At 69.4% G+C, this 23,494-nt stretch overlaps 2 protein-coding genes across 2 annotated transcripts in view; one reads left to right on the top strand and one right to left on the bottom strand.

Moving 5' to 3' along the window:
- Positions 1-467: 467 nt before the first annotated feature.
- Positions 468-9,860, top strand: TLCD3B (TLC domain containing 3B). The gene is made up of 5 exons (XM_068923343.1): positions 468-596; positions 2,837-2,920; positions 4,536-4,755; positions 6,420-6,515; positions 7,567-9,860. Exons 2-5 carry the CDS (start codon positions 2,862-2,864, stop codon positions 7,825-7,827), a joined length of 636 nt encoding a protein of 211 aa, XP_068779444.1. The 5' UTR covers positions 468-596; positions 2,837-2,861; the 3' UTR covers positions 7,828-9,860.
- Positions 9,861-10,516: 656 nt separating this feature from the next.
- Positions 10,517-23,494, bottom strand: part of MVP (major vault protein) — a 29,378-nt gene continuing 16,400 nt past the window's right edge. The window contains exons 10-17 of the mRNA XM_068923211.1: positions 21,164-21,402; positions 18,556-18,753; positions 17,699-17,837; positions 15,294-15,505; positions 13,785-13,901; positions 12,171-12,297; positions 11,189-11,377; positions 10,517-10,697 (exon numbers count right to left, since the gene is read on the bottom strand). Of these exons, the coding sequence (XP_068779312.1) occupies positions 10,560-10,697; positions 11,189-11,377; positions 12,171-12,297; positions 13,785-13,901; positions 15,294-15,505; positions 17,699-17,837; positions 18,556-18,753; positions 21,164-21,402 (1,359 nt within the window). The 3' untranslated portion in view covers positions 10,517-10,559. The remainder of the gene's footprint in view (positions 10,698-11,188; positions 11,378-12,170; positions 12,298-13,784; positions 13,902-15,293; positions 15,506-17,698; positions 17,838-18,555; positions 18,754-21,163; positions 21,403-23,494) is intronic.

Below are 23,494 nucleotides of genomic sequence, written 5' to 3'. Positions count from 1 at the left end.
AGGTCCCTGTGCCCCTCCTCAGACCCCGCCCCCTCAGACCCCGCCCCCCTCAGGCCCCGCCCCCAGCGTCGCTCCCGGCGGGGCCGGCGGGCCGGGCCGGGCCGGGCAGGTCCCTGTGCCCCCCTCAGACCCCGCCCCCTCAAGCCCCGCCCCCCTCAGGCCCCGCCCCCAGCGTCGCTCCCGGCGGGGCCGGCGGGCCGGGCCGGGCCGGGCAGGTCCCTGTGCCCCCCCTCAGACCCCGCCCCCTCAAGCCCCGCCCCCCTCAGGCCCCGCCCCCAGCGTCGCTCCCGGCGGGGCCGGCGGGCCGGGCAGGTCCCTGTGCCCCCCTCAGACCCCGCCCCCTCTGTTGCCCCGCCCCCCTCAGGCCCCGCCCCCAGCGTCGCTCCCGGCGGGGCCGGCGGGCCGGGCCGGGCCGGGCAGGTCCCTGTGCCCCCCCCCGCCCCCCGCCCCCCCCCGCTCATGGCGGCCCCCCCGGGTGCCCTGCTGGCCGGCGGCTTCGTCTTCTTCCCCGGGCTCTTCCTGGCGGCCCGGGCCGGGCTGCGGCGGCTGCCGGGGCTGCGCTGGCCCGAGCCCGACGCCGTCATCGTCGCCGCCCGGTACCGGGGTGGGGGGGGGGCGAGGAGGGGACGGGGGGGCACTGAGGGGAGGGGGGGAGGGGGACACTGAGGGGATGGGGGAGGGGGACACTGAGGGGACACTGAGGGGACACTGAGGGGAGGGGGGAGGGGGACACTGAGGGGACACTGAGGGGATGGGGGGAGGGGGAGGGGGACACTGAGGGGACACTGAGGGGATGGGGGGAGGGGGAGGGGGACACTGAGGGGACACTGAGGGGACGGGGGAGGGGATGGGGACACTGAGGGGACACTGAGGGGGGGAGGGGATGGGGACACTGAGGGGACACTGAGGGGATGGGGGAGGGGGACACTGAGGGGATGGGGGGACACTGAGGGGACGGGGGAGGGGATGGGGACACTGAGGGGACACTGAGGGGAGGGGGGAGGGGATGGGGGACACTGAGGGGACACTGAGGGGAGGGGGGAGGGGGACACTGAGGGGACACTGAGGGGGGGAGGGGATGGGGACACTGAGGGGACACTGAGGGGAGGGGGGAGGGGATGGGGACACTGAGGGGACAACGGGGGGAGGGGGGGACTGAGGGGACGGGGGAGGGGATGGGGGGACTGAGGGGACACTGAGGGGACACTGAGGGGACGGGGGAGGGGGACACTGAGGGGACAACGGGGCGATTGGGTCACTGAGGGGACGAGGACAGTGTGGGGACACTGGGGGGGGATGGGGACAGTGTGGGGATGGGGGAGGGGATGGGGACACTGAGGGGACACTGAGGGGGGATGGGGACACTGAGGGGACAACGGGGCGATTGGGACACTGAGGGGGCGATTGGGACACTGAGGGGACGGGGACAGTGTGGGGACACTGGGGGGGGATGGGAACAGTGTGGGGATGGGGGAGGGGATGGGGACACTGAGGGGACACTGAGGGGACACTGAGGGGACACTGATGGGACGGGGGAGGGGGACACTGAGGGGACACTGCGGGGAGGGGAGGGGGGACGGGGACAGTGTGGGGACACTGAGGGCATGGGGGGGACGCTGAGGGGACAACAGGGGGATGGGGACACTGAGAGGACACTGAGGGGACAGGGACGGTGTGGGGACCCTGAGGGGACGGGGTGGGGATGGGGGAAGGGATGGGGACACTGGGGGGACGGGGAGGGGATGGGAGATGAGGACAGTGTGGGGACACTGAGGGGACAACGGGGGGGTGGAGGGATGGGGACACGGGCGGACACTGAGGGGACACTGAGGGGGCAACAGGGTGATGGGGACAATGTGAGGACATTGAGGGGACACTGAGGGGACGGGGAGGGCGGGGAGGGGATGGGGACAGTGAGGGGAGACTGAGGGGATGGGGACAGTGTGGGGACACTGAGGGGACAGGGGGGACAATGAGGGCAGGGGGAGAGGGTGGGGACACTGAGGGGACACTGAGGAGACGGGGACGGTGTGGGGACACTGAGGAGATGGGGAGGGGACACAGGGGACACTGAGGGGGTGGGGGGACACTGAGGGCAGGGACACTGAGGGGACAGGGACAACAGTGGGATGGGGAGGGGATGGGGACAAGGAGAGGACACTGGGGGGACAGTGAGGGGACGGGGACAACAAGGGGACACTGAGGGGACGGGGACAGGGACACACACGGCATGGGGACAACAAGGGGACAAGGAGGGGACAGAAACAACAAGGGGACGGGGACAGCGTGGGGACAACAAGGGGACAGGGACAGGGGCACCGTGGGGACGGAGACAACGAGAGGACAATGAGGGGATGGGGATGGGGACAATGAGGGGTTGGGGACACTATGGGGACGGGGACGTCGTGGGGACGGTGACGGGACAGCGACCGGGATGGGGACACTGGGGAGGGGGACGGTGTGGGGACAATGAGGGGACGGGGACAGGGCTGGGGACACTGTGGGGACGGGGACAATGAGGGAACAAGGACAATGAGGGGACAGTGACAGGGATGGGGACACGGGGGAATGGGGACAGCGAGGGGACAGGGACAGGGATGGCATGGGGACAACATGGAGACAGCCGGGGACATTGTGGAGACAACGTGGGGACGGGGACACCGCGAGGACCGTGGGGACAGGGATGGCAGCAGCTTGGGGACAGGGCTGGGGACAAGTGGCAGCGGGGGGTGGCCGCAGGGGTGGCTGCCACCCGCTCAGGGCCCCGTCCCCTCATGTCCCCAACGTCCCCGTCCCTCGATGTCCCTTGACGTCCCCGTGTCCCCCCCCCCCCCAGGCTGGTGTCCTCGGTGCAGGCCATCATGGCCACCACGGCCGGATACATCATCTCCAGCTCCTGCCACCATGTCATCGATGACCAGTGAGTACGGCCTGGCCTGGGCACCCGTGGGTGCCATCATGACCCATGGGTGCCACCACGACCCGTGGGTGTCACCATGGCCCATAGGTGCCACTGTGACTCATAGGTGCCACCACAACCCGTGGGTGTCACCATAGCCTGTGGGTGCCACCATGCCCCGTGGGTGGCATCATGACCAACGGGTGCCACCGTGGCCCATGGATGCCACCACAAGCCATGGGTGCCACCATGACGCATGGATGTCACCTCGAACTGTGGGTGCCACCATGGCCCATGGGTGCCACCGTGACCCATAGGTGCCACCCCAAACTGTGGGTATCGCCATGGCCCATGGGTGCCACCGTGACCCATGGGGATCACCACAACTCGTGGGTGCCACCATGACCCATAGGTGCCACCATGGCCCATGGGCGCCACCGTGACCCATGGGGATCACCACAACTCGTGGGTGCCACCATGACCCATAGGTGCCACCATGACTCATGGGTGCCACCGTGACCCATGGGGGTCACCCCAAACTGTGGGTGTCACCATGGCCCATGGGTGCCACCGTGGTCCATGGGGGTCACCACAACTCGTGGGTGCCACCATGACCCATAGGTGCCACCATGACTCATGGGTGCCACCGTGACCCATGGGGGTCACCCCAAACTGTGGGTGTCACCATGGCCCATGGGTGCCACCGTGGCCCATGGGGGTCACCACAACTCGTGGGTGCCACCATGACCCATAGGTGCTACCCCAAACTGTGGGTGCCACCGTGACCCGTGGGTGCCACCCTGCCCCACGGTGCCCCTACACCCACCCCACAGCACCCACATGGCCCCTGGGGACCCCCAAGGGCACCCACAGGGTCCCCGTCCCCTCCCTTCCCGGCGCCGGCCGCCCTTCAGCACTGGACAGCGCCCGGACGCCTGGGCCCTTTTCTGAGCAGGGTGGGGGAGGGGCAGCACCCGGATGCCTGGGCCCTTCTGAGCCCGAGGTTGGGGGGGGGAGAGGCAGCGCCCGGACGCCTGGGCCCTCTCGGCTCTGCCCTTGGCGGGGATTAGCCACTGAGCAGATGGGGATTAGCCTGGCGCGCCCGGACGCCTGGGCCCTTCTGAGCCCGAGGTTGGGGGGGGAGGGAGGAGGGCAGCGCCTGGACGCCTGGGCCCTTCCGAGCGAAGCGGGGGGGGGGGGGGCGGAGGAGGGCAGCGCCCGGACGCCTGGGTCCCTTGGGGCTGGGGGAGGGGAGAGCCGGACGCCTGGGCCCTCTCTCTAGGCTTTGCCCTTGGCGGGCGGGGTGGGGGTGGGGGATTAGCCCGGCGCGCCTGGACGCCTGGGCCCCTTGGGGTGGGGGTGGGGGGGAAGGGGCAGCGCCCGGACATCTGGGCCCCTTGGGGTGGGGGTGGGGGGCAAGGGGCAGCGCCCGGATGCCTGGGCCCCTTTGGAGAGCTCCAATGGGTTGAGTAAAACCAGGGTAGTGGATGCGGATGCCTCAGTCCTGCCCGGACACCTGGGTCCCTGCCCGGACTCCTGGGTCCTTCCCGGATGCCTGGGTCCCTCCCGGACGCCTGGGTCCCTCCCCGGACACCTGGGTCCCTCCCCGGACACCTGGGTCCCTCTCCCGGCGCAGGCACTGGCTGGCGGGCGCCTACCCGGAGTTCGCGGTGCCCTACTTCATCTACGACGTCTACGCCATGTTCCTCTGCCACTGGCACCGGGGTCGCGTCAAGGGCCACGAGGCCGGGCCACCGCCCTCGCTGCGGGCCGCCACCGCCGCCTACCTCCGCAAGGACCTGCTCATGGTGCTCCACCACGCCGCCATGGTGCTCGTCTGCTTCCCCGTGGCCGCCGTGAGTGAGGACGGGGCGCGGGGACAGGCATGGGGATGGGGGGGTGGCTCAGGGGTGGAGGAACCTCGTGGGGACGTGGCATGGGGGGCCACCACCTTGGCAGGGATGTTCTCATGGTGGCCACCATGGTGCTCGTCTGCTTGCCCGTGGCCGCCGTGAGTGGGGACGGGGCGCGGGGACAGGCATGGGGATGGGGGGGTGGCTCAGGGGTGGAGGAACCTCGTGGGGACGTGGCATGGGGGGCCACCACCTTGGCAGGGATGTTCTCATGGTGGCCACCATGGTGCTCGTCTGCTTCCCCGTGGCCGCCGTGAGTGGGGACGGGGCGCGGGGACAGACATGGGGATGGGGAGGTGGCTCAGGGGTGGAGGAACCTCATGGGGACGTGGCATGGGGGGCCACCACCTTGGCAGGGATGTTCTCATGGTGGCCACCATGGTGCTCGTCTGCTTCCCCGTGGCCGCCGTGAGTGGGGACGGGGCGCGGGGACAGGCATGGGGATGGGGGGGTGGCTCAGGGGTGGAGGAACCTCGTGGGGACGTGGCATGGGGGGCCACCACCTTGGCAGGGATGTTCTCATGGTGGCCACCATGGTGCTCGTCTGCTTCCCCGTGGCCGCCGTGAGTGAGGACGGGGCGCGGGGACAGGCATGGGGATGGGGGGGTGGCTCAGGGGTGGAGGAACCTCGTGGGGACGTGGCATGGGGGGCCACCACCTTGGCAGGGATGTTCTCATGGTGGCCACCATGGTGCTCGTCTGCTTCCCTGTGGCCGCCGTGAGTGGGGACGGGGCGCGGGGACAGGCATGGGGATGGGGAGGTGGCTCAGGGGTGGAGGAACCTCGTGGGGACGTGGCATGGGGGGCCACCACCTTGGCAGGGATGTTCTCATGGTGGCCACCATGGTGCTCGTCTGCTTGCCCGTGGCCGCCGTGAGTGGGGACGGGGCGCGGGGACAGGCATGGGGATGGGGGGGGTGGCTCAGGGGTGGAGGAACCTCGTGGGGACGTGGCATGGGGGGCCACCACCTTGGCAGGGATGTTCTCATGGTGGCCACCATGGTGCTCGTCTGCTTCCCCGTGGCCACTATGAGTGTGGACAGGGGTTGGGGACACCAACCCCTGGGGGACCCCTGGTCTTGGGGATGGGGGGCCACCACCATGGCAAGGACGTGCTCACGGTGGCCACCATGGTGCTTGTCTGCGTCCTTTTGGCTGCCATGAGTGGGGACAGGGGTTGGGGACATCTTGGGGACCCAACGATGGCTCAGGGATGGAAGAATCTCTTGGGGACGTGGGGATGGGGGGCCACCACCACGGCAAGGACGTGCTCACGGTGGCCACCACGGTGCTCGTCCGCTTCCCTGTGGCCACCATGACTGCGGGTGGGTGGGGACATCTTGGGGACACCAAGACGGTTTGGGGACACGGGGACATCTTGAGGATGTGGGACGGCGGAGGGCCACCACCGTGGCAAGCACGTGCTCATGGTGGCCACCGTGGCGCTCATCGGCTTCCCCATGGCCTCCGTGAGTTGGGACGGGCTTGGGGACACCTTGGGGACACCTTGGGGGTCGGGAGCAACGCAGGTAGGACACCCATGTCCTCGTGTCCTCCATGTCACCGCGTGACCCGTGTCCCCATGTGACCCGTGTCCCCGTCCCCAGCTGTGGCGCCAGGGCAAGGGTGACTTCTTCCTGGGCTGCCTCCTCATGGCGGAGCTGAGCACCCCCTTCGTCTGCCTGGGCAAGGTGCTCATCCTGGTGAGCCCCGGACGCCTGGGCCCCTCGGGAGGACATCGGGGTAGATTGGGGCCCCTAGACACCCGGACGCCTGGGCCCCTTGGGAGGACATCGGGGTAGATCGGGGCCCTCTAGACACCCGGACGCCTGGGCCCCTCGGGAGGACATCGGGGTAGATCGGGGTCCTCTAGACACCCGGGTCCCCGGACGCCTGGGCCCCTCGGGAGGACATCGGGGTAGATCGGGGCCCTCTAGACACCCGGACGCCTGGGCCCCTCGGGAGGACATCGGGGTAGATCGGGGCCCTCTAGACACCCGGACGCCTGGGCCCCTCGGGAGGACATCGGGGTAGATCGGGGCCCCTAGACACCCGGACGCCTGGGCCCCTCGGGAGGACATCGGGGTAGATCGGGGCCCACCCAGACACCCGGACACCTGGGTCCCCGGACGCCTGGGCCCCTCGGGAGGACATCGGGGTAGATCGGGGCCCTCTAGACACCCGGACGCCTGGGCCCCTCGGGAGGACATCGGGGCCCACCCAGACACCCGGACACCTGGGTCCCCGGACGCCTGGGCCCCTCGGGAGGACATCGGGGTAGATCGGGGCCCTCTAGACACCCGGGTTCCCGGACGCCTGGGCCCCTCGGGGTAGATCGGGGCCCCTAGACACCTGGGTCCCCGGACGCCTGGGCCCCTCGGGAGGACATCGGGGTAGATCGGGGCCCTCTAGACACCCGGGTCCCCGGACGCCTGGGCCCCTCGGGAGGACATCGGGGTAGATCGGGGCCCCTAGACACCCGGACGCCTGGGCCCCTCGGGAGGACATCGGGGTAGATCGGGGCCCTCTAGACACCCGGACGCCTGGGCCCCTCGGGAGGACATCGGGGCCCACCCAGACACCCGGACACCTGGGTCCCCGGACGCCTGGGCCCCTCGGGAGGACATCGGGGTAGATCGGGGTCCTCTAGACACCCGGGTCCCCGGACGCCTGGGCCCCTCGGGGTAGATCGGGGCCCACGCGGACACCCGGACGCCTGGGTCGCCGGTGAGCTGACAACAGTCGCCCCGGCAGTACAAGCGGCAGCACACGGCGCTGCACAAGCTCAACGGCCTGGCCATGCTGGTGACCTTCTTCGGGTGCCGGGTGCTGCTGTTCCCCTACCTGTACTGGGCCTACGGGCGCCACGCGGGGCTGCCGCTGCTGCGGGTGCCGGCGGCGCTGCCGGCCGCCTACAACGCCGCCGCCGCCGCCCTCCTCGCCCCCCAGCTCTACTGGTTCGGCCTCATCTGCCGCGGCGCCTGGCGCCTCTTCCGGCCCCCGGCGCCCCCCTGACGCCGCCCGGCACCCCGGGGTGCTGCCGCCCGCTCGCTGGGCCGCCCGGGGGTGCTCGACGCTTGGGAGGGAGAAAAGGAGGTACGAGGAGCTCCTGGGGTGGGGGGGGGGGGTGTGGCGGGATCCTCAGGAGCACCCTTGGGTGTCCCCAGGGTGCCCAGGACCCACCATGGGATGTCCTCAGGGCAGTGACTGGCTTCTAAGAGCACCCTTGGGTGTCACCTGGGTGATGCTCATCTAGAAGCACCTTTGGGTGTCTCCAGGGTCCCTCCGGAGCACCCATGGGTGTCACCTGGGAGGTGGTCATCTAGAAGCACCCAAGGGTGTCTTCAAGGTCCATCCGGAGCACCCATGGGTGTCACCAGAGTGGTGGCTGTCTCCTAAGAGTACTCTTGGGTGTCCCCAGGGTGCCCAGGAACCACTGTAGAGTGTCTCCAGGGTGGTGGCCATCTCCTAGGAGCACCCAAGGGTGTCTCCAGTGTCCCCTAAGAGCACCCATAGCTGTCACAAGGGTGGTGACCATCTACTGGGAGCATCCTTGGGTGTTCCCAGAGTCAGGGGCATCCCCGAAAAATGCTCCTGGGGGTCACCAGGGTCTGCCGGGACCACCCTTGGGTGCCCCCAAGGTGCCCGGGACCCACCTTAGGGTGTCCTGCAGGTGGTGACCATCCCCCAGGAGCCCCCTTGGGTGCCCCCAAGGTGCCCGGGACCCACCTTGGGGCGTCCTGCAGGTGGTGACCATCCCCCAGGAGCCCCCTCGGGTGCCCCCAGGGTGCACGGGAGCCACCTTGGGGCGTCCTGCAGGTGGTGACCATCCCCCAGCACCCACCCTTGGGTGCCCCCAAGGTGCCCGGGACCCACCTTAGGGCGTCCTGCAGGTGGTGACCATCCCCCAGGAGCCCCCTCGGGTGCCCCCAAGGTGCCCGGCACCCACCTTGGGGCGTCCTGCAGGTGGTGACCATCCCCCAGGAGCCCCCTCGGGTGCCCCCAAGGTGCCCAGGACCCACCTTGGGGCGTCCTGCAGGTGGTGACCATCCCCCAGCACCCACCCTTGGGTGCCCCCAGGGTGCCCGGCACCCACCTTGGGGCGTCCTGCAGGTGGTGACCATCCCCCAGGAGCCCCCTTGGGTGCCCCCAGGGTGCCTGGGACCCAGCTTAGGGTGTCCTGCAGGTGGTGACCATCCCCCAGGAGCCCCCTCGGGTGCCCCCAGGGTGCCCGGGACCCACCTTGGGGCGTCCTGCAGGTGGTGACCATCCCCCAGGAGCCCCCTCGGGTGCCCCCAGGGTGCCTGGGACCCAGCTTAGGGTGTCCTGCAGGTGGTGACCATCCCCCAGGAGCCCCCTCGGGTGCCCCCAGGGTGCCCGGGACCCACCTTGGGGCGTCCTGCAGGTGGTGACCATCCCCCAGGAGCCCCCTCGGGTGCCCCCAGGGTGCCTGGGACCCAGCTTAGGGTGTCCTGCAGGTGGTGACCATCCCCCAGGAGCCCCCTCGGGTGCCCCCAGGGTGCCCGGGAGCCACCTTGGGGCGTCCTGCAGGTGGTGACCATCCCCCAGCACCCACCCTTGGGTGCCCCCAGGGTGCCCGGCACCCACCTTGGGGCATCCTGCAGGTGGTGACCATCCCCCAGCACCCACCCTTGGGTGCCCCCAGGGTGCCTGGGACCCACCTTGGGACGTCCTGCAGGTGGTGACCATCCCCCAGGACCACCCTTGGGTGCCCCCAAGGTGCCTGGGACCCACCTTAGGGCGTCCTGCAGGTGGTGACCATCCCCCAGGACCACCCTTGGGTGCCCCCAGGGTGCCTGGGACCCACCTTAGGGCGTCCTGCAGGTGGTGACCATCCCCCAGCACCCACCCTCGGGTGCCCCCAGCACAGTAGCAGCCCCGTCCCCGTCCCCGGGTCCCCACGAGCCCCCTCGGGTGTCCCCGGGGGTCCCCAGGACCGTAGCAGCCCCCCGGCCCCGGGGACGCCTGGGCCCCCGGGGTGCCCCCGCGCAGCAGCAATAACCTCAGTATTAAAAGAGCCTTCGGGAGCTCCGGCCCCGCCTCCTGCTTGGGGACCCAGGCGTCCGGGGCCCCCGCGCCGCCCCCCCCCCCGCCCCATGAGGTCACACCTCGGCCCCGTGACATCACGCCCGGCCCGACTAGGTCACATCCGGGCCCAATAACGTCATGCCCAGGCGCCATGAGCTCACGCTCTGGCTCGATGACATCACACCTGGCCCCACTGATGTCACACTCGGCCCGATGATGTCACGCCCCAGCCCCACGGCACGCTGCTGCACCTCGATGGCATCGCGCCCGGACCGGATGACGTCACACCTAGCCCGATGACGTCACACCCCGGCCCCACGACGCCACGCCCCGGCCCGATGACGTCACACCTGGGCCTGACGACATCACTCCCCAGCCTGACATCGCTCCGCTCTGTGACATCACAGCCCCACCCCCCCAGCCCAATGATGTCACACCCGAGCGTCCCGCCCCAACCCTCTCGGGCCCCCGGAGCTGTGACATCATAGCCAGCAGCCCGCCCACCCCCCCCGTGACATCACAGCCCTGCCAGCCCACCCACTGAGTGCACAAGCCCCGCCCCCCGGGACTATGACATCACAGCTGCCGTGTCCCCAGCGTGGTGACATCACAGCCCCTTCCCCCCCCCCCCCACAAAGCTAGGACACCACCGCCATGACGTCACGGCCGCCTTTATTGCGCTCGGGGGGCGGGGCCGCTCAGGGGGCGGGGCCGGGGGCGGGGCCGGGGGGCGGGACCAGCCCCAGCAGCCCCCGGGCGGTGGCGAAGAGGTTGAGGGGGGCGGCGCCGTCGGTGATGAGCGTCGACTGCAGCCCCAGGCCCTGCAGCAGCTTCACCTGCGGGACACGCCCCCTCAGGCCCCGCCCCCTCCGGCCCCGCCCCCTCTTGACACGCCCCCCTCAGGCCCCGCCCCCCTCGCAGACCACGCCCTCCGCCCGTCCTGCCCCACCGGCCTCCCCCACCCTCCCAGAGAGCATGGCTCCTGGCCCCGCCCCCTAAGCACAAGCCACGCCCCCTTCTGATGCCACGCCCACTCGGAGGCCCCCACCCAAGCGAGCCTTGCCCCCCCCCTCGAGGCTCCGCCCAACCCCAATGGGGCCCCGCCCCCGTCTGGCGCCACCACGGCGGACCCCGCCCCCTTTGGGCGCCCGCCCCCCTCCTCGAGGCCCCGCCCACCCCGTATAGACTCCGCCCCTTTCGGCCCCGCCGGGGACTCGATTCGCCTCCCGCCTAGGCCCCGCCCCCCCGCCCCCCCCGAACGCTCACCCCCCGCCCCCTCCCGCCGCGGATGCCCCCCGCCCCCTCCCGCCGCGGAGGCCCCGCCCACCTGGAGCTCGGGCCCGGCGCGGGCGATGTCGCGGATGACGTCGGGGCCGAGGGCGGTGGCCACGTCGCGCACGCGCGCGCCCTCCACCTCGGCCATGGCCTGCGCATGCGCCGCCTCCGCCTCCGCCCGCGCCCGCTGCACCCGCAGCTCCTGCGCCTGCGCGCGCTCCAGCCGCGCCAGCTCCGCCTCCTGCGCGACGGGGGCGGAGCCGCCGTCAGCCGCGCCCCCGGCCCCCTTCGCGCCGACTGCGCCTGCGCGCCGCGTCCCCCCCCCCCCCGGCCCGACCTACCGCGCCTGCGCGCTCCCTGTCCCCCCCCCCCGCTTCCCGCGGCTATTGCGCCTGCGCGTCCCCTGCGACACCGCCCCTCTCCCGCCGAACCGCGCCTGCGCGCTCCTCCCCTCTCCCCCGGGGCTACTGCGCCTGCGCGCCCCCGTCCCCCCCCACACCCCCTCACTGATACTACTGCGCCTGCGCACTCCCCCCTTCTCCCTCCTGCGGTACTGCGCCTGCGCGTCCTTTGCGACACCCCCCCCACTGAACCGCGCCTGCGCCGTCCCCCTTCCCCAGGCTACTGCGCCTGCGCAGCCCCCCGCTACAGCGCATGCGCATTCTCCCCTTTCTCGAGCTACTGCGCCTGCCCGCCCCTCCCTCGAGTAATCGCGCCTGCGCGGCCCCCCGGGCTACAGCGCCTGCGCTCTCCCGCCCCTCCCTCGGGCTACTGCGCCTGCGCTGTCCCCCCCACCTCAGGCTACTGCGCCTGCGCGCTCCCGCCTCTCCCTCGGGCTACTGCGCCTGCGCGTTTAATCCCTCCCTCGGGCTACTGCGCCTGCGCGCTCCGGTGCCCTCCCCTACTGCGCTTGCGCGGCCGCCGCTCCCCGCCGCGGACTCCCCCCGCCCACCGCCCCTACCGCGCCTGCGCGCTCCCACCATCCCCCGCGGCACCTGCGCCGGCTCCGCCCCCCCCCCGGCGGCCCCACGCACCGCCTCGATGGCGGCGGCCTCGGCCTTGAGCTTGGCCTGCAGGATGGCGGCCTCGCCCTCGATGCGGGCGGCCTCGGCCCGCGCCTGCGCCTCGGCCCGCGCCGCCCCCGCGCTCTCCACCGCCGCGCTGCCGGGGGGGGCGGGGTCAGCGCGCGGCCACGCCCCCCCGCCCAAAGCCACGCCCCCGCCTCCGGGTTCCGTTCGCCCCGCCGGGGGGGGGGGGCGCGGCGGGAGGGGGGTTGCCGCCCGCCAGGCCCCGCCCCCGAGCCCTGGAGCCACGCCCACCCTCCCCCTCGCGGCCTCCAGCCACGCCCCCGCGCCAAGGGACCGCCCCACCTGGCCCCGCCCCCCCCGAGCAACCCCGGGGCAGGATGGGATAGCGGAGGAGCCCCGGGGCAGGATGGGAAGGTGGTGACACCCCCCCCGGGGCATGCTGGGAAGGGGTGACCCCAGGGCATGCTGGGAAGGTGGTGACCCCCCCCCCCCCGGGGCATGCTGGGAAGGTGGTGACCCCGGGGCATGCTGGGAAGGTGGTGACCCCCCCCCCGGGGCATGCTGGGAAGGTGGTGACCCCGGGGCATGCTGGGAAGGTGGTGACCCCCCCCCCCGGGGCATGCTGGGGAGGTGGTGACCCCCCCCCCGGGGCATGCTGGGAAGGGGTGACCCCAGGGCATGCTGGGAAGGTGGTGACCCCCCCCCAGGGCATGCTGGGAAGGTGGTGACCCCCCCGGGGCATGCTGGGAAGGGGGTGCCCCCCCCAGGGCATGCTGGGAAGGCAGGGACCCCGGGGCATGCTGGGAAGGTGGTGACCCCCCCCCGGGGCATGCTGGGAAGGGGTGACCCCAGGGCATGCTGGGACGGGGGTGGCCCTGGGGCATGCTGGGACAGGGGTGGGCCCAGGGCATGCTGGGACAGAGGTGGCCCCAGGGCATGCTGGGAAGGGGTGGGCCCAGGGCATGCTGGGAAGGGGTGACCCCAGGGCATGCTGGGTCAGAGGTGGCCCCAGGGCATGTTGGGAAGGGGTGACCCCAGGGCATGCTGGGAAGGGGTGGCCCCAGGGCATGCTGGGTCGGAGGTGACCCCAGGGCATGCTGGGAAGGGGTGACCCCAGGGCATGCTGGGAAGGGGTGACCCCAGGGCATGTTGGGACGGGGGTGGCCCCATGGCATGCTGGGACGGGGGTGGCCCTGGGGCATGCTAGGGACAGAGGTGGCCCCAGGGCATGCTGGGAAGGTGGTGGCCCCAGGGCATGCTGGGACGGAGGTGACCCCAGGGCATGCTGGGAAGGGGTGACCCCAGGGCATGCTGGGACGGGGGTGGCCCCAGGGCATGCTGGGAAGGGGTGACCCCAGGGCATGCTGGGACGGGGGTGGCCCCAGGGCATGCTGGGAAGGGGTGACCCCAGGGCATGCTGGGAAGGGGTGACCCCGGGGCATGCTGGGAAGGGGTGACCCCAGGGCATGCTGCGACGGAGGTGGCCCCAGGGCATGCTGGGACGGGGGTGGCCCCAGGGCATGCTGGGAAGGGGTGACCCCAGGGCATGCTGGGAAGGGGTGGCCCCAGGGCATGTTGGGAAGGGGTCCCCCCCGGGGCATGCTGGGAGGACGGGCTCACCTGAGGGCCTCGAGCTCGAGCAGCGCCCGGCGCGCCCGCTCGGCCTCGGCCTGGTCGAGGAGGCGCTGGCGCTCGAGGCGGCCGCGGGCCTCCTGCGCCAGCCGCTCCGCCTCCTGCCTGGGGGACGCGGGGACGTGGGACGCGGGGGGCAGGCGGCGGGGGGAGGCCAGGCCCGCGCTGGGGCACGGGGGGGGGGCGCGTGGGGGGACGTGGAGGGGGCGTGAGGACACGGGGGGACAGGGAGGATGTGGGAGGACATGGGACAACCTGGGGGGGGACCCGTGGGGACACGTTGTGACCTGCGGGGACACCCAGGGGACACGGTGGGACAGGAGGACACGCGGGAGGACGCGGGGATGCTGGGCTATGGGTGACGCGGAGCGTATGGGGTGACACGGGGCAACACAAGAGGGACCCTTGGGGACCCATGGTGACATGGGGGGGACACGGGGGGACACGAGGAGATACATGAGGACACGGGACCACCGGGATATGGGCAAAGTGGGGGATACAGAAGGATACAGGACAACATGGGAGGGACCCATGGTGACATGGAGGTGACATGGGGGACCCGGGGGACACCGGGGGACATGAGGAGATACATGAGGACACGGGACCACCGGGATATGGGCAAGGTGGGGGATACAGGAGGATACGGGACAACATGGGAGGGACCCATGGTGACATGGAGGTGACATGGGGGACCCGGGGGACACCGGGGGACATGAGGAGATACATGAGGACACGGGACCACCGGGATATGGGCAAAGTGGGGGATACAGGAGGATACGGGACAACATGGGAGGGACCTGGAGTGACATGGAGGTGACATGGGGGACATGGAGGACACGGGTGACACGGAGGACATGAGGAGATACATGAGGACACGGGACCACCAGGATATGGGCAAGGTGGGGGATACGGGAGGATACGGGACAACATGGGAGGGACCTATGGTGACATGGAGGTGACATGGGGGACATGGAGGACACTGGGGGACACGAGGAGATACATGAGGACACGGGACCACCGGGATATGGGCAAAGTGGGGGATACAGGAGGATACGGGACAACATGGGAGGGACCTGGAGTGACATGGAGGTGACATGGGGGACACGGGGGATACTGGGGGACACGAGGAGATACATGAGGACACGGGACCACCGGGATATGGGCAAGGTGGGGGATACGGGAGGATACGGGACAACATGGGAGGGACCCATGGTGACATGGAGGTGACATGGGGGACATGGAGGACACGGGTGACACGGAGGACATGAGGAGATACATGAGGACACGGGACCACCGGGATATGGGCAAGGTGGGGGATACGGGAGGATACGGGACAACATGGGAGGGACCTTGGGCGACATGGAGGTGACATGGGGGACACAGAGGACCTGGGGGACACCTGGGGGACACGAGGAGATACATGAGGACACGGGACCACTGTATACGTGGGACAACATGGGAGGGGACCCATGGGGACGGGGGGGGGGGACGCAGGACCTGGCGGCGGCCTCCTGGGAGTTGGTGGCGATCTCGATGGCGAGCTGGACGCTGCGCTGGAGGGCGTCGCGCGTGCGCTGGTCCACGGGCTCCACGCTCTGGATGTCGACGCTGGTCACCACCAGCCCGTTGGGGGCGAAGCGGAGGCGCTCGCGCAGGCGCCCGCCCTCGTCGAAGCCGAACACGGCCGAGCAGATCACCCGGTTCGAGTTCTGGGGACGGCAGGGGGACGTTACGGCACGTTGGGGACCGCGGCTGACGCGGTCGGAGCGCTGGGGGTGTTGGGGACGCCAGGGATGTTAGGGGACATGGGGGACCCTGAAGATGGCGGCATCGAGCAGATCAGGGACGTTGGAGATGTTGGGGGCGCCGAGGACATCGGGGATGTCAGGGGACATGGGGGACCCTGAAGATGTCGGCGGCATCGAGCAGATCAGGGACGTTGGAGATGTTGGGGGCGCCGAGGACATCGGGGATGTCAGGGGACATGGGGGACCCTGAAGATGTCGGCGGCATTGAGCAGATCAGGGACGTTGGAGATGTTGGGGGCGCCGAGGACATCGGGGATGTCAGGGGACATGGGGGACCCTGAAGATGTCGGCGGCATCGAGCAGATCAGGGACGTTGGAGATGTTGGGGGCGCTGAGGACATCGGGGATGTCAGGGGACATGGGGGACCCTGAAGATGTCGGCGGCATCGAGCAGATCAGGGACGTTGGAGATGTTGGGGGCGCTGAGGACATCGGGGGTGTCGGGACATGGGGGACCCTGAAGATGTCGGCGGCATCGAGCAGATCAGGGACGTTGGAGATGTTGGGGGCGCCGAGGACATCGGGGATGTCAGGGGACATGGGGGACCCTGAAGATGTCGGCGGCATCGAGCAGATCAGGGACGTTGGAGATGTTGGGGGCGCCGAGGACATCGGGGATGTCAGGGGACATGGGGGACCCTGAAGATGTCGGCGGCATCGAGCAGATCAGGGACGTTGGAGATGTTGGGGGCGCTGAGGACATCGGGGGTGTCGGGACATGGGGGCCGTTGAAAATGGGGCATTGGGGACACTGGGGACATTGGGGACATCAGCAACACTGGAGATGCTGGGGGCATTGAGGACATCGGGGATGTTAGGGGACATCAGGGACGTTAGGGGACATCGGGCCTATTGAAAACATTGGGGGTGTTGGGGACACTGGGGACATCAGGGGACATCGAGGACATTGCAGATGGCATTGGGCAACCTCAGGGACGTCGGGGACATGGGGCACACAGGGAGCTCAGGGGACACAAGGACAGAGGGACGTTGGGGGGCAGCGGGGGCACGGGGACGGGCAGGAATGACGTGGGCTGGCGCGAGGTGTCACCAGGGGGGTGACGCGGGGATGACAGGTAGTGACATAGGAGGACGTGGGACAACGCGGGGTGGCCTGGGGTGAGCCGGGACGAGGTGGGGGACGTGGGATGACGTGGGGTGACCCAGGATGACACAGGGTGACCCGGGAGGACAAGGGGTGACCCAGGATGACACGGGGTGACACGGGGTGGCCTGGGGTGACCCAGGACGAGGTGGGGATGTGGGATGACGCAGGATGACCCAGGATGACACGGGGTGACACGGGGTGAACCGGGAGGACACGGGGTGACCCAGGATGACACGGGGTGACACGGGGTGGCCTGGGGTGACCCAGGACGAGGTGGGGACGTGGGATGACGCGGGATGACCCAGGATGACACGGGGTGAGCCGGGAGGACATGGGGTGACCTGGGAGGACACGGGGTGACATGGGAGGACACGGGGTGACCCAGGACGAGGTGGGGACATGGGATGATGCGGGATGACCCAGGATGACACGGGGTGAGCCGGGAGGACAAGGGGTGACCCAGGATGAGACGGGGTGACACGGGGTGGCCTGGGGTGACCCAGGACGAGGTGGGGATGTGGGATGACGCGGGATGACCCAGGATGACACGGGGTGAGCCGGGAGGACACGGCGTGACCCAGGATGACACGGGGTGACACGGGGTGGCCTGGGGTGACCCAGGATGAGGTGGGGACGTGGGATGATGCGGGATGACCCAGGATGACACGGGGTGACCCGGGATGAGGTGGGGGACGTGGGATGACGTGGGGTGACCCAGGATGACACGGGGTGACCCAGGACGAGGTGGGGACGTGGGATGACGCGGGATGACCCGGGATGACGCGGGATGACCCAGGATGACACGGGGTGAGCCGGGAGGACACGGGGTGACACGGGGTGGCCTGGGGTGACCCAGGACGAGGTGGGGACGTGGGATGACGCGGGATGACCCAGGATGACACGGGGTGACCCGGGAGGACACGGGGTGACCTGGGAGGACGCGGGGTGACGCGGGGTGACGCGGGGTGACGCGGGACGGGCGCCACCTTGTGGAAGTCGTCGAAGGAGACGGCGGCGACGGCGCCGCGCACGCGGGAGGCCAGGGCCTTGCAGGCGTCGCCCACGAAGTCGGGGACGCTGAAGAGCCGCCCCAGCTCCGCCGGCGACTCCGGCACCTCAAAGTGCCTGGGGAGGGGGCGGGGCCGCTCAGGCCACGCCCCCTCCCCGCTTGGCCACGCCCCCGCCGCCACCCGGTCACGCCCCCTTCCCACCCCTCTACCAGCCTTGGCCCCTTGGCAGCAACCACAGCCTCCGGCCACGCCCCCTCCACCGCCAGGCCACGCCCCCAAAGGCCAGGCCACGCCCCCCAAAGGACAGGCCACGCCCTCCCCTCCATCACCTGGCCACGCCCCCTTCCCGCCCTCCCCTCCCAGCCTCGGCCCCTTGGTAGGAACCGCAGCCCCAGCCCCTCCCCTGGCCACGCCCCCCATCGCCTTGGCCACGCCCCCATCACCTTGGCCACGCCCCCGAGCACCCCAAGCGGGAGCTCCGCCCCCTTGCACCACGCCCCTTCCCTGGTGCACCACCCCTCCCCCCACACACCCCTGCAGCAAATCCACCCCCCATGCAGACCCCGCCCCCTCCCTCCAAGCCACGCCCCTCCTGTAAAGCCACGCCCACCCCGCTCCCCAGCCAGGGGGGGCGGCCCAGCCCCACTGCCCCAATCCCCCACCGTGATAAGCCCCCACCGTGATAAGCTCCGCCCCCGGCTCCGCCATGGGTCCACCCCCAAGCCCCACCCACCACAAGCCCCGCCCCACCTCAAGCCCCACCCCACCCCGCCCTGCTCCCTTGGCTCCACCTCCCCTAGAAGACCCCGCCCCGTCCCTGAAGCCCCGCCCACCAGTTGTAGGCCAGCTGGAGCTGGAGGCGGGCGTGGTCGGCCGTCTCGATGGCCACCAGGTCGGCGCAGAAGTCGGGGCCCAGCAGGAGGCAGAGGGCGCGGCGGGCGTGCGGGCGCTTGGGCCGGCCACCCGACAGCGACAGCACCGTGGGCTGCTCGCCCGGCGCCAGCAGGGCCAGCTCGGGGCCCAGCACCACCCTGCCGGCCCGCCGGCGCCGTCACGGGGGGCCCCGGACGTCCCCCCGGGGTGCCACCACCTCCAGCATCTCTCATGGCTTCCACGGCCCTGCTCTTCCCCACGTCCATGACGTCCCCCCGGGGTCCCACCACCTCCACCATCTCCCATGGCTTCCACGGCCCTGCTCTTCCCCACGTCCATGACGTCCCCCCGGGGTCCCACCACCTCCAGCATCTCCCATGGCTTCCACGGCCCTGTTCTTCCCCACGTCCATGACGTCCCCCCGGGGTCCCACCACCTCCACCATCTCCCATGGCTTCCACGGCCCTGCTCTTCCCCACGTCCATGACGTCCCCCCGGGGTCCCACCACCTCCACCATCTCCCATGGCTTCCACAGCCCTGCTCTTCCCCACATCCACGACGTCCCCCCAGGGTCCCACCACCTCCAGCATCTCCCATGGCTTCCACGGCCCTGCTCTTCCCCACATCCACGACGTCCCCCTGGGGTCCCACCACCTCCAGCATCTCCCATGGCTTCCACGGCCCTGCTCTTCCCCACATCCACGACGTCCCCTGTGGTCCCACCACCTCCAGCATCTCCCATGGCTTCCACGGCCCTGCTCTTCCCCACGTCCACGACGTCCCCCTGGGGTCCCACCACCTCCAGCATCTCCCATGGCTTCCACGGCCCTGCTCTTCCCCACATCCACGACGTCCCCCCAGGGTCCCACCACCTCCAGCATCTCCCATGGCTTCCACGGCCCTGCTCTTTCCCACATCCACAACGTCCCCCCGGGGTCCCACCACCTCCACCATCTCCCATGGCTTCCATGGCCCTGCTCTTCCCCACGTCCACGACGTCCCCCTGGGGTCCCACCACCTCCAGCATCTCCCATGGCTTCCACGGCCCTGCTCTTCCCTGTGTCCCTGATGTCTCCCATGGTCCCAACACCTTCAACATCCTCCATGGCCTCCACAGCCCTGATGGCCCCCATGTCCCCCACATCCCTCATGTCCCCAATGTCCCAATTGTCCCCCATATGCCCAACATCCTCACTGTCCACAATATCCCCTAGGCCCCCAATGTCCCCAACATCCTCAGTGTCCCCAAAATCCTTGATGTCCTCCATGTGCCCAACATCCCCGATGTCCCTCATCCCCAGTATCCTCAGTGTCCCCAACGTCCCTGATAGCCTCAACGTCTCCAACATCCTCAATATCTCCAACGTCCGTGACATCCCTGATGTCCTCAATGTCCCCAATACCCCCCATGTCCCCAATATCCTCAGTGTCCCCAATACCCCCATCTTCAGCGTGCCCAATGACCCAACATCCCCGATGTCCCTGAAGTCTCCAACATCCTCATGCCCTCAACATCACTGATGTCCTCAACGTCTCCAGCATCCCCAATGTCCCCCGTGTCCCAAATGTCCCCTTTCTCCCCAACATCCTCAGGGTTCCCAGCATCCTCCATGTGCCCAATGTCCCCAACACCCCTGGTGTCCTCAACATGCCCCCAACGTCCCCAATATCCCCCACATCCCCCATGTCCTCAACGTCCCCAACGTCTCCAGCGTCCCCAACGTCCCCCAGGCCCCCAACGTCCTGTCTCCCCAATGTCCCCCACGCCCCCAATGTCCCCAATATCCCCCACATCCCCCATGTCCTCACCGTCCCCAACGTCTCCAGCTTCCCCAATGTCCCCCACGCCCCCAACGTCCCCAATATCCCCCACATCCCCCATGTCCTCAACGTCCCCAATGTCTCCAGCGTCCCCAATGTCCCCCACGCCCCCAACGTCCCCAATATCCCCAACATCCCCCATGTCCTCAACGTCCCCAACGTCTCCAGCATCCCCAATGTCCCCCACGCCCCCAACGTCCCCAATATCCCCAACATCCTCCATGTCCTCAACGTCCCCAACATCTCCAGCATCCCCAACGTCCCCCAGGCCCCCAACGTCCTGTCTCCCCAATGTCCCCAATATCCCCAACATCCTCCATGTCCTCAACGTCCCCAATGTCTCCAGCGTCCCCAACGTCCCCCAGGCCCCCAACGTCCTGTCTCCCCAATGTCCCCCACGCCCCCAATGTCCCCAATATCCCCCACATCCCCCATGTCCTCAACGTCCCCAACGTCTCCAGCTTCCCCAATGTCCCCCACGCCCCCAACGTCCCCAATATCCCCCACATCCCCCATGTCCTCAACGTCCCCAATGTCTCCAGCGTCCCCAATGTCCCCCACGCCCCCAACGTCCCCAATATCCCCAACATCCCCCATGTCCTCAACGTCCCCAACGTCTCCAGCATCCCCAATGTCCCCCACGCCCCCAACGTCCCCAATATCCCCAACATCCTCCATGTCCTCAACGTCCCCAACGTCTCCAGCATCCCCCAGGCCCCCCACGCCCCCCACGTCCCCGCGCTCACCGGGCGCGCCGCTCGCGGTAGTCGTAGAGCTGCATGGCGGCGTTGTGGGGCACGCGGAAGGTGACGGCCCGCGTGCGGTCACGCGGCCCCGCCGGGGCGCCGTCCCCTTCGCCGTCCCCGCGCTGGACCAGGGGGTCGCGGGAGGCCGCCAGCAGCGCCTCCACGCCGGGCGCCAGCTCCTTCTCCCACAGCTCCTCCGTCGCCGTCAGCATGTAGGTCTGGCCCACCACCGCCCGCACCTGCGCCGGGGGGGGGCACTGGGAGGGGACTGGGGGCACTGGGAGCGCTGGGGAGGGGGCTGGGAGGGACTGGGAGGGCACTGGGAGGGAACTGGAGGTACGGAGAGCACTGGGAGGGGGCTGGGAGGGACTAGGTGGGGAATGGGAGGGTACTGGGAGCACTGGGAGGGAACTGGGGGCATGGGAAGGGGGGCTGGGAGGGACTGGGAGGGACTGGGAGCACTGGGAGGGGAGCTGAAAGGAACTGCAAGGGAACTGGAGGTACAGGGAGCACTGGGAGGGAACTGGGAGGGACTAGGGGCACTGGGAGCACTGGGAGGGGGGCTGAGAGGAACTGGGAGTGCTGAAAGGGACTAGGAGGGGACTGGGAGCACTGGGAGGGAACTGGAGGCACTGGGAGGAGGGCTGGGAGGGACTGGGGGCACTGGGAGGGAACTGGGGGCACTGGGAGCACTGGGAGGGACTGGGGGCACTGGGAGGGAACTGGGAAGGACTGGTGGTACTGGGAGCACGGGGAGGGGAGCTGGGGGGCCTGGGAGGGGCCTGGGAGGGACTGGGAAGGGGACTGGGAACACTGGGAGGGAATTGCTGGGGGGCTGGGAGAGGACTGGGAGGGACCAGGAACATTGGGAGGGGACTGGGAGGCACTGGGAGCACTGGGAGGGGTTTGGGGGCCCTGGGAGGGGGGCTGAGAGCGCTATAGGGGGGCACTGGGACTGAGGGCGCTGCAGGGGGTCACTGGGGGGTTTGGAGCTCTGCAGGGGTCTAGGAGGGGTTACGGGGCTCTATAGGGGCTCGGGGGCTCTCTACGGGTTTGGGTGGGGGTCTGTAGAGGGTTAACGGAGATCTATAAGAGCTCTAGAGAGCCTATAGGGGCTCGAGGGGGGTCTATAGGAGCTTAAGGGGGTCTCTAGGGGCTCTGGGGGGGTCTCTAAGGGCTCTAGGAGATTTGGGGTGTCTATAGGGGGTTTGGGGGGTCTCTAGGGGCTCTAGGAGGCTTTGAGGGGTCTGTAGGGGGTCAAGGAAGGTCTCCAGGGGCTCTAGGGAGTTCGGGGGGGGCTCTATACGGGGTTAAGGGAGTCTCTAGGGGCTCTGGGGGGTCTCTAGGGAGTTGGGGGGGGTCCCTAAGGGCTCTCTAGGGAGTTTGGGGGGGTCTGTAGAGGGTTAACAGGAGTCTTTGGGGTATCTGGGGGTCTCTAGGGGCTCTAGAGGGTTTGGGGGCATCTGTAGGGGGTTAAGGGGTCTCTAGGGGCTCTGAGGAGTCTATAGGGGCTCTGGGGGGTCTCTAGGGGCTCTAGAGGGTTTGGGGGGTCTATAGGGGGTTAAGAGGAGTCTCTAAGGGCTCTGGGGGGCTCTAGGGGCTTTACATAGATTGGGGGGTCTATAGGAGGTTAAGGGGGTCTCTAGAGGCTCTGGTGAGTCTCTAGGGGCTCCAAGGAGTTTGGGGGGGTCTCTAGGAGATTAAGGGGAGCTCTAGGGGGTTAAAGGGGTCCCTAGGGGGTCTGGGGGTCTCTAGGGGCTCTAGGGAGTTTGGGGATCTCTAGGGGGTTAAGGAGGATCCCTAGGGTCTCTGGGGGTCTCTAGGGGCTCTAGGGAGTTTGGGGATCTCTAGGGGGTTAAGGGGGGTCTCTAGGGGGTTAAGGGGGTCTGTAGGGGCTCTGGGGGGTCTCTAAGGGCTCTAAGGAGTTTGGGGGTCTATAGGAGGTTAGTGGGGTCTCTAGGGGGTTAAGGGGGGTCTGCAGGGTCTCTGGGGGTCTCTAGGGGCTCTATGGAGTTCGGGGGGTCTGTAGGGGGTTAAGGGGTCTGTAGGGGCTCTGAGGGGTCTCTAGGGGCTCTGGGGGGTCTCTAGGGGCTCTAGAGGGTTTGGGGGCATCTGTAGGTGGTTAAGGGGGGTCTGCAGGGTCTCTGGGGGGTCTCTAGGGGCTCTATGGAGTTCGGGGGGTCTGTAGGGGGTTAAGGGGGTCTCTAGGGTCTCTGAGGGGTCTCTAGGGGCTCTAGAGGGTTTGGGGGCATCTGTAGGGGGTTAAGGGGGGTCTGCAGGGTCTCTGGGGGTCTCTAGGGGCTCTACGGAGTTTGGGGGGCTCTGTTGGGG

Source organism: Struthio camelus, chromosome 32 (genome assembly GCF_040807025.1).
Source record: "Struthio camelus isolate bStrCam1 chromosome 32, bStrCam1.hap1, whole genome shotgun sequence".
Lineage (NCBI taxonomy): Eukaryota > Metazoa > Chordata > Aves > Struthioniformes > Struthionidae > Struthio > Struthio camelus.
The sequence above is the reverse complement of the archived record's forward strand: the minus strand, read 5'-3'. Positions and strand labels throughout refer to the sequence as shown.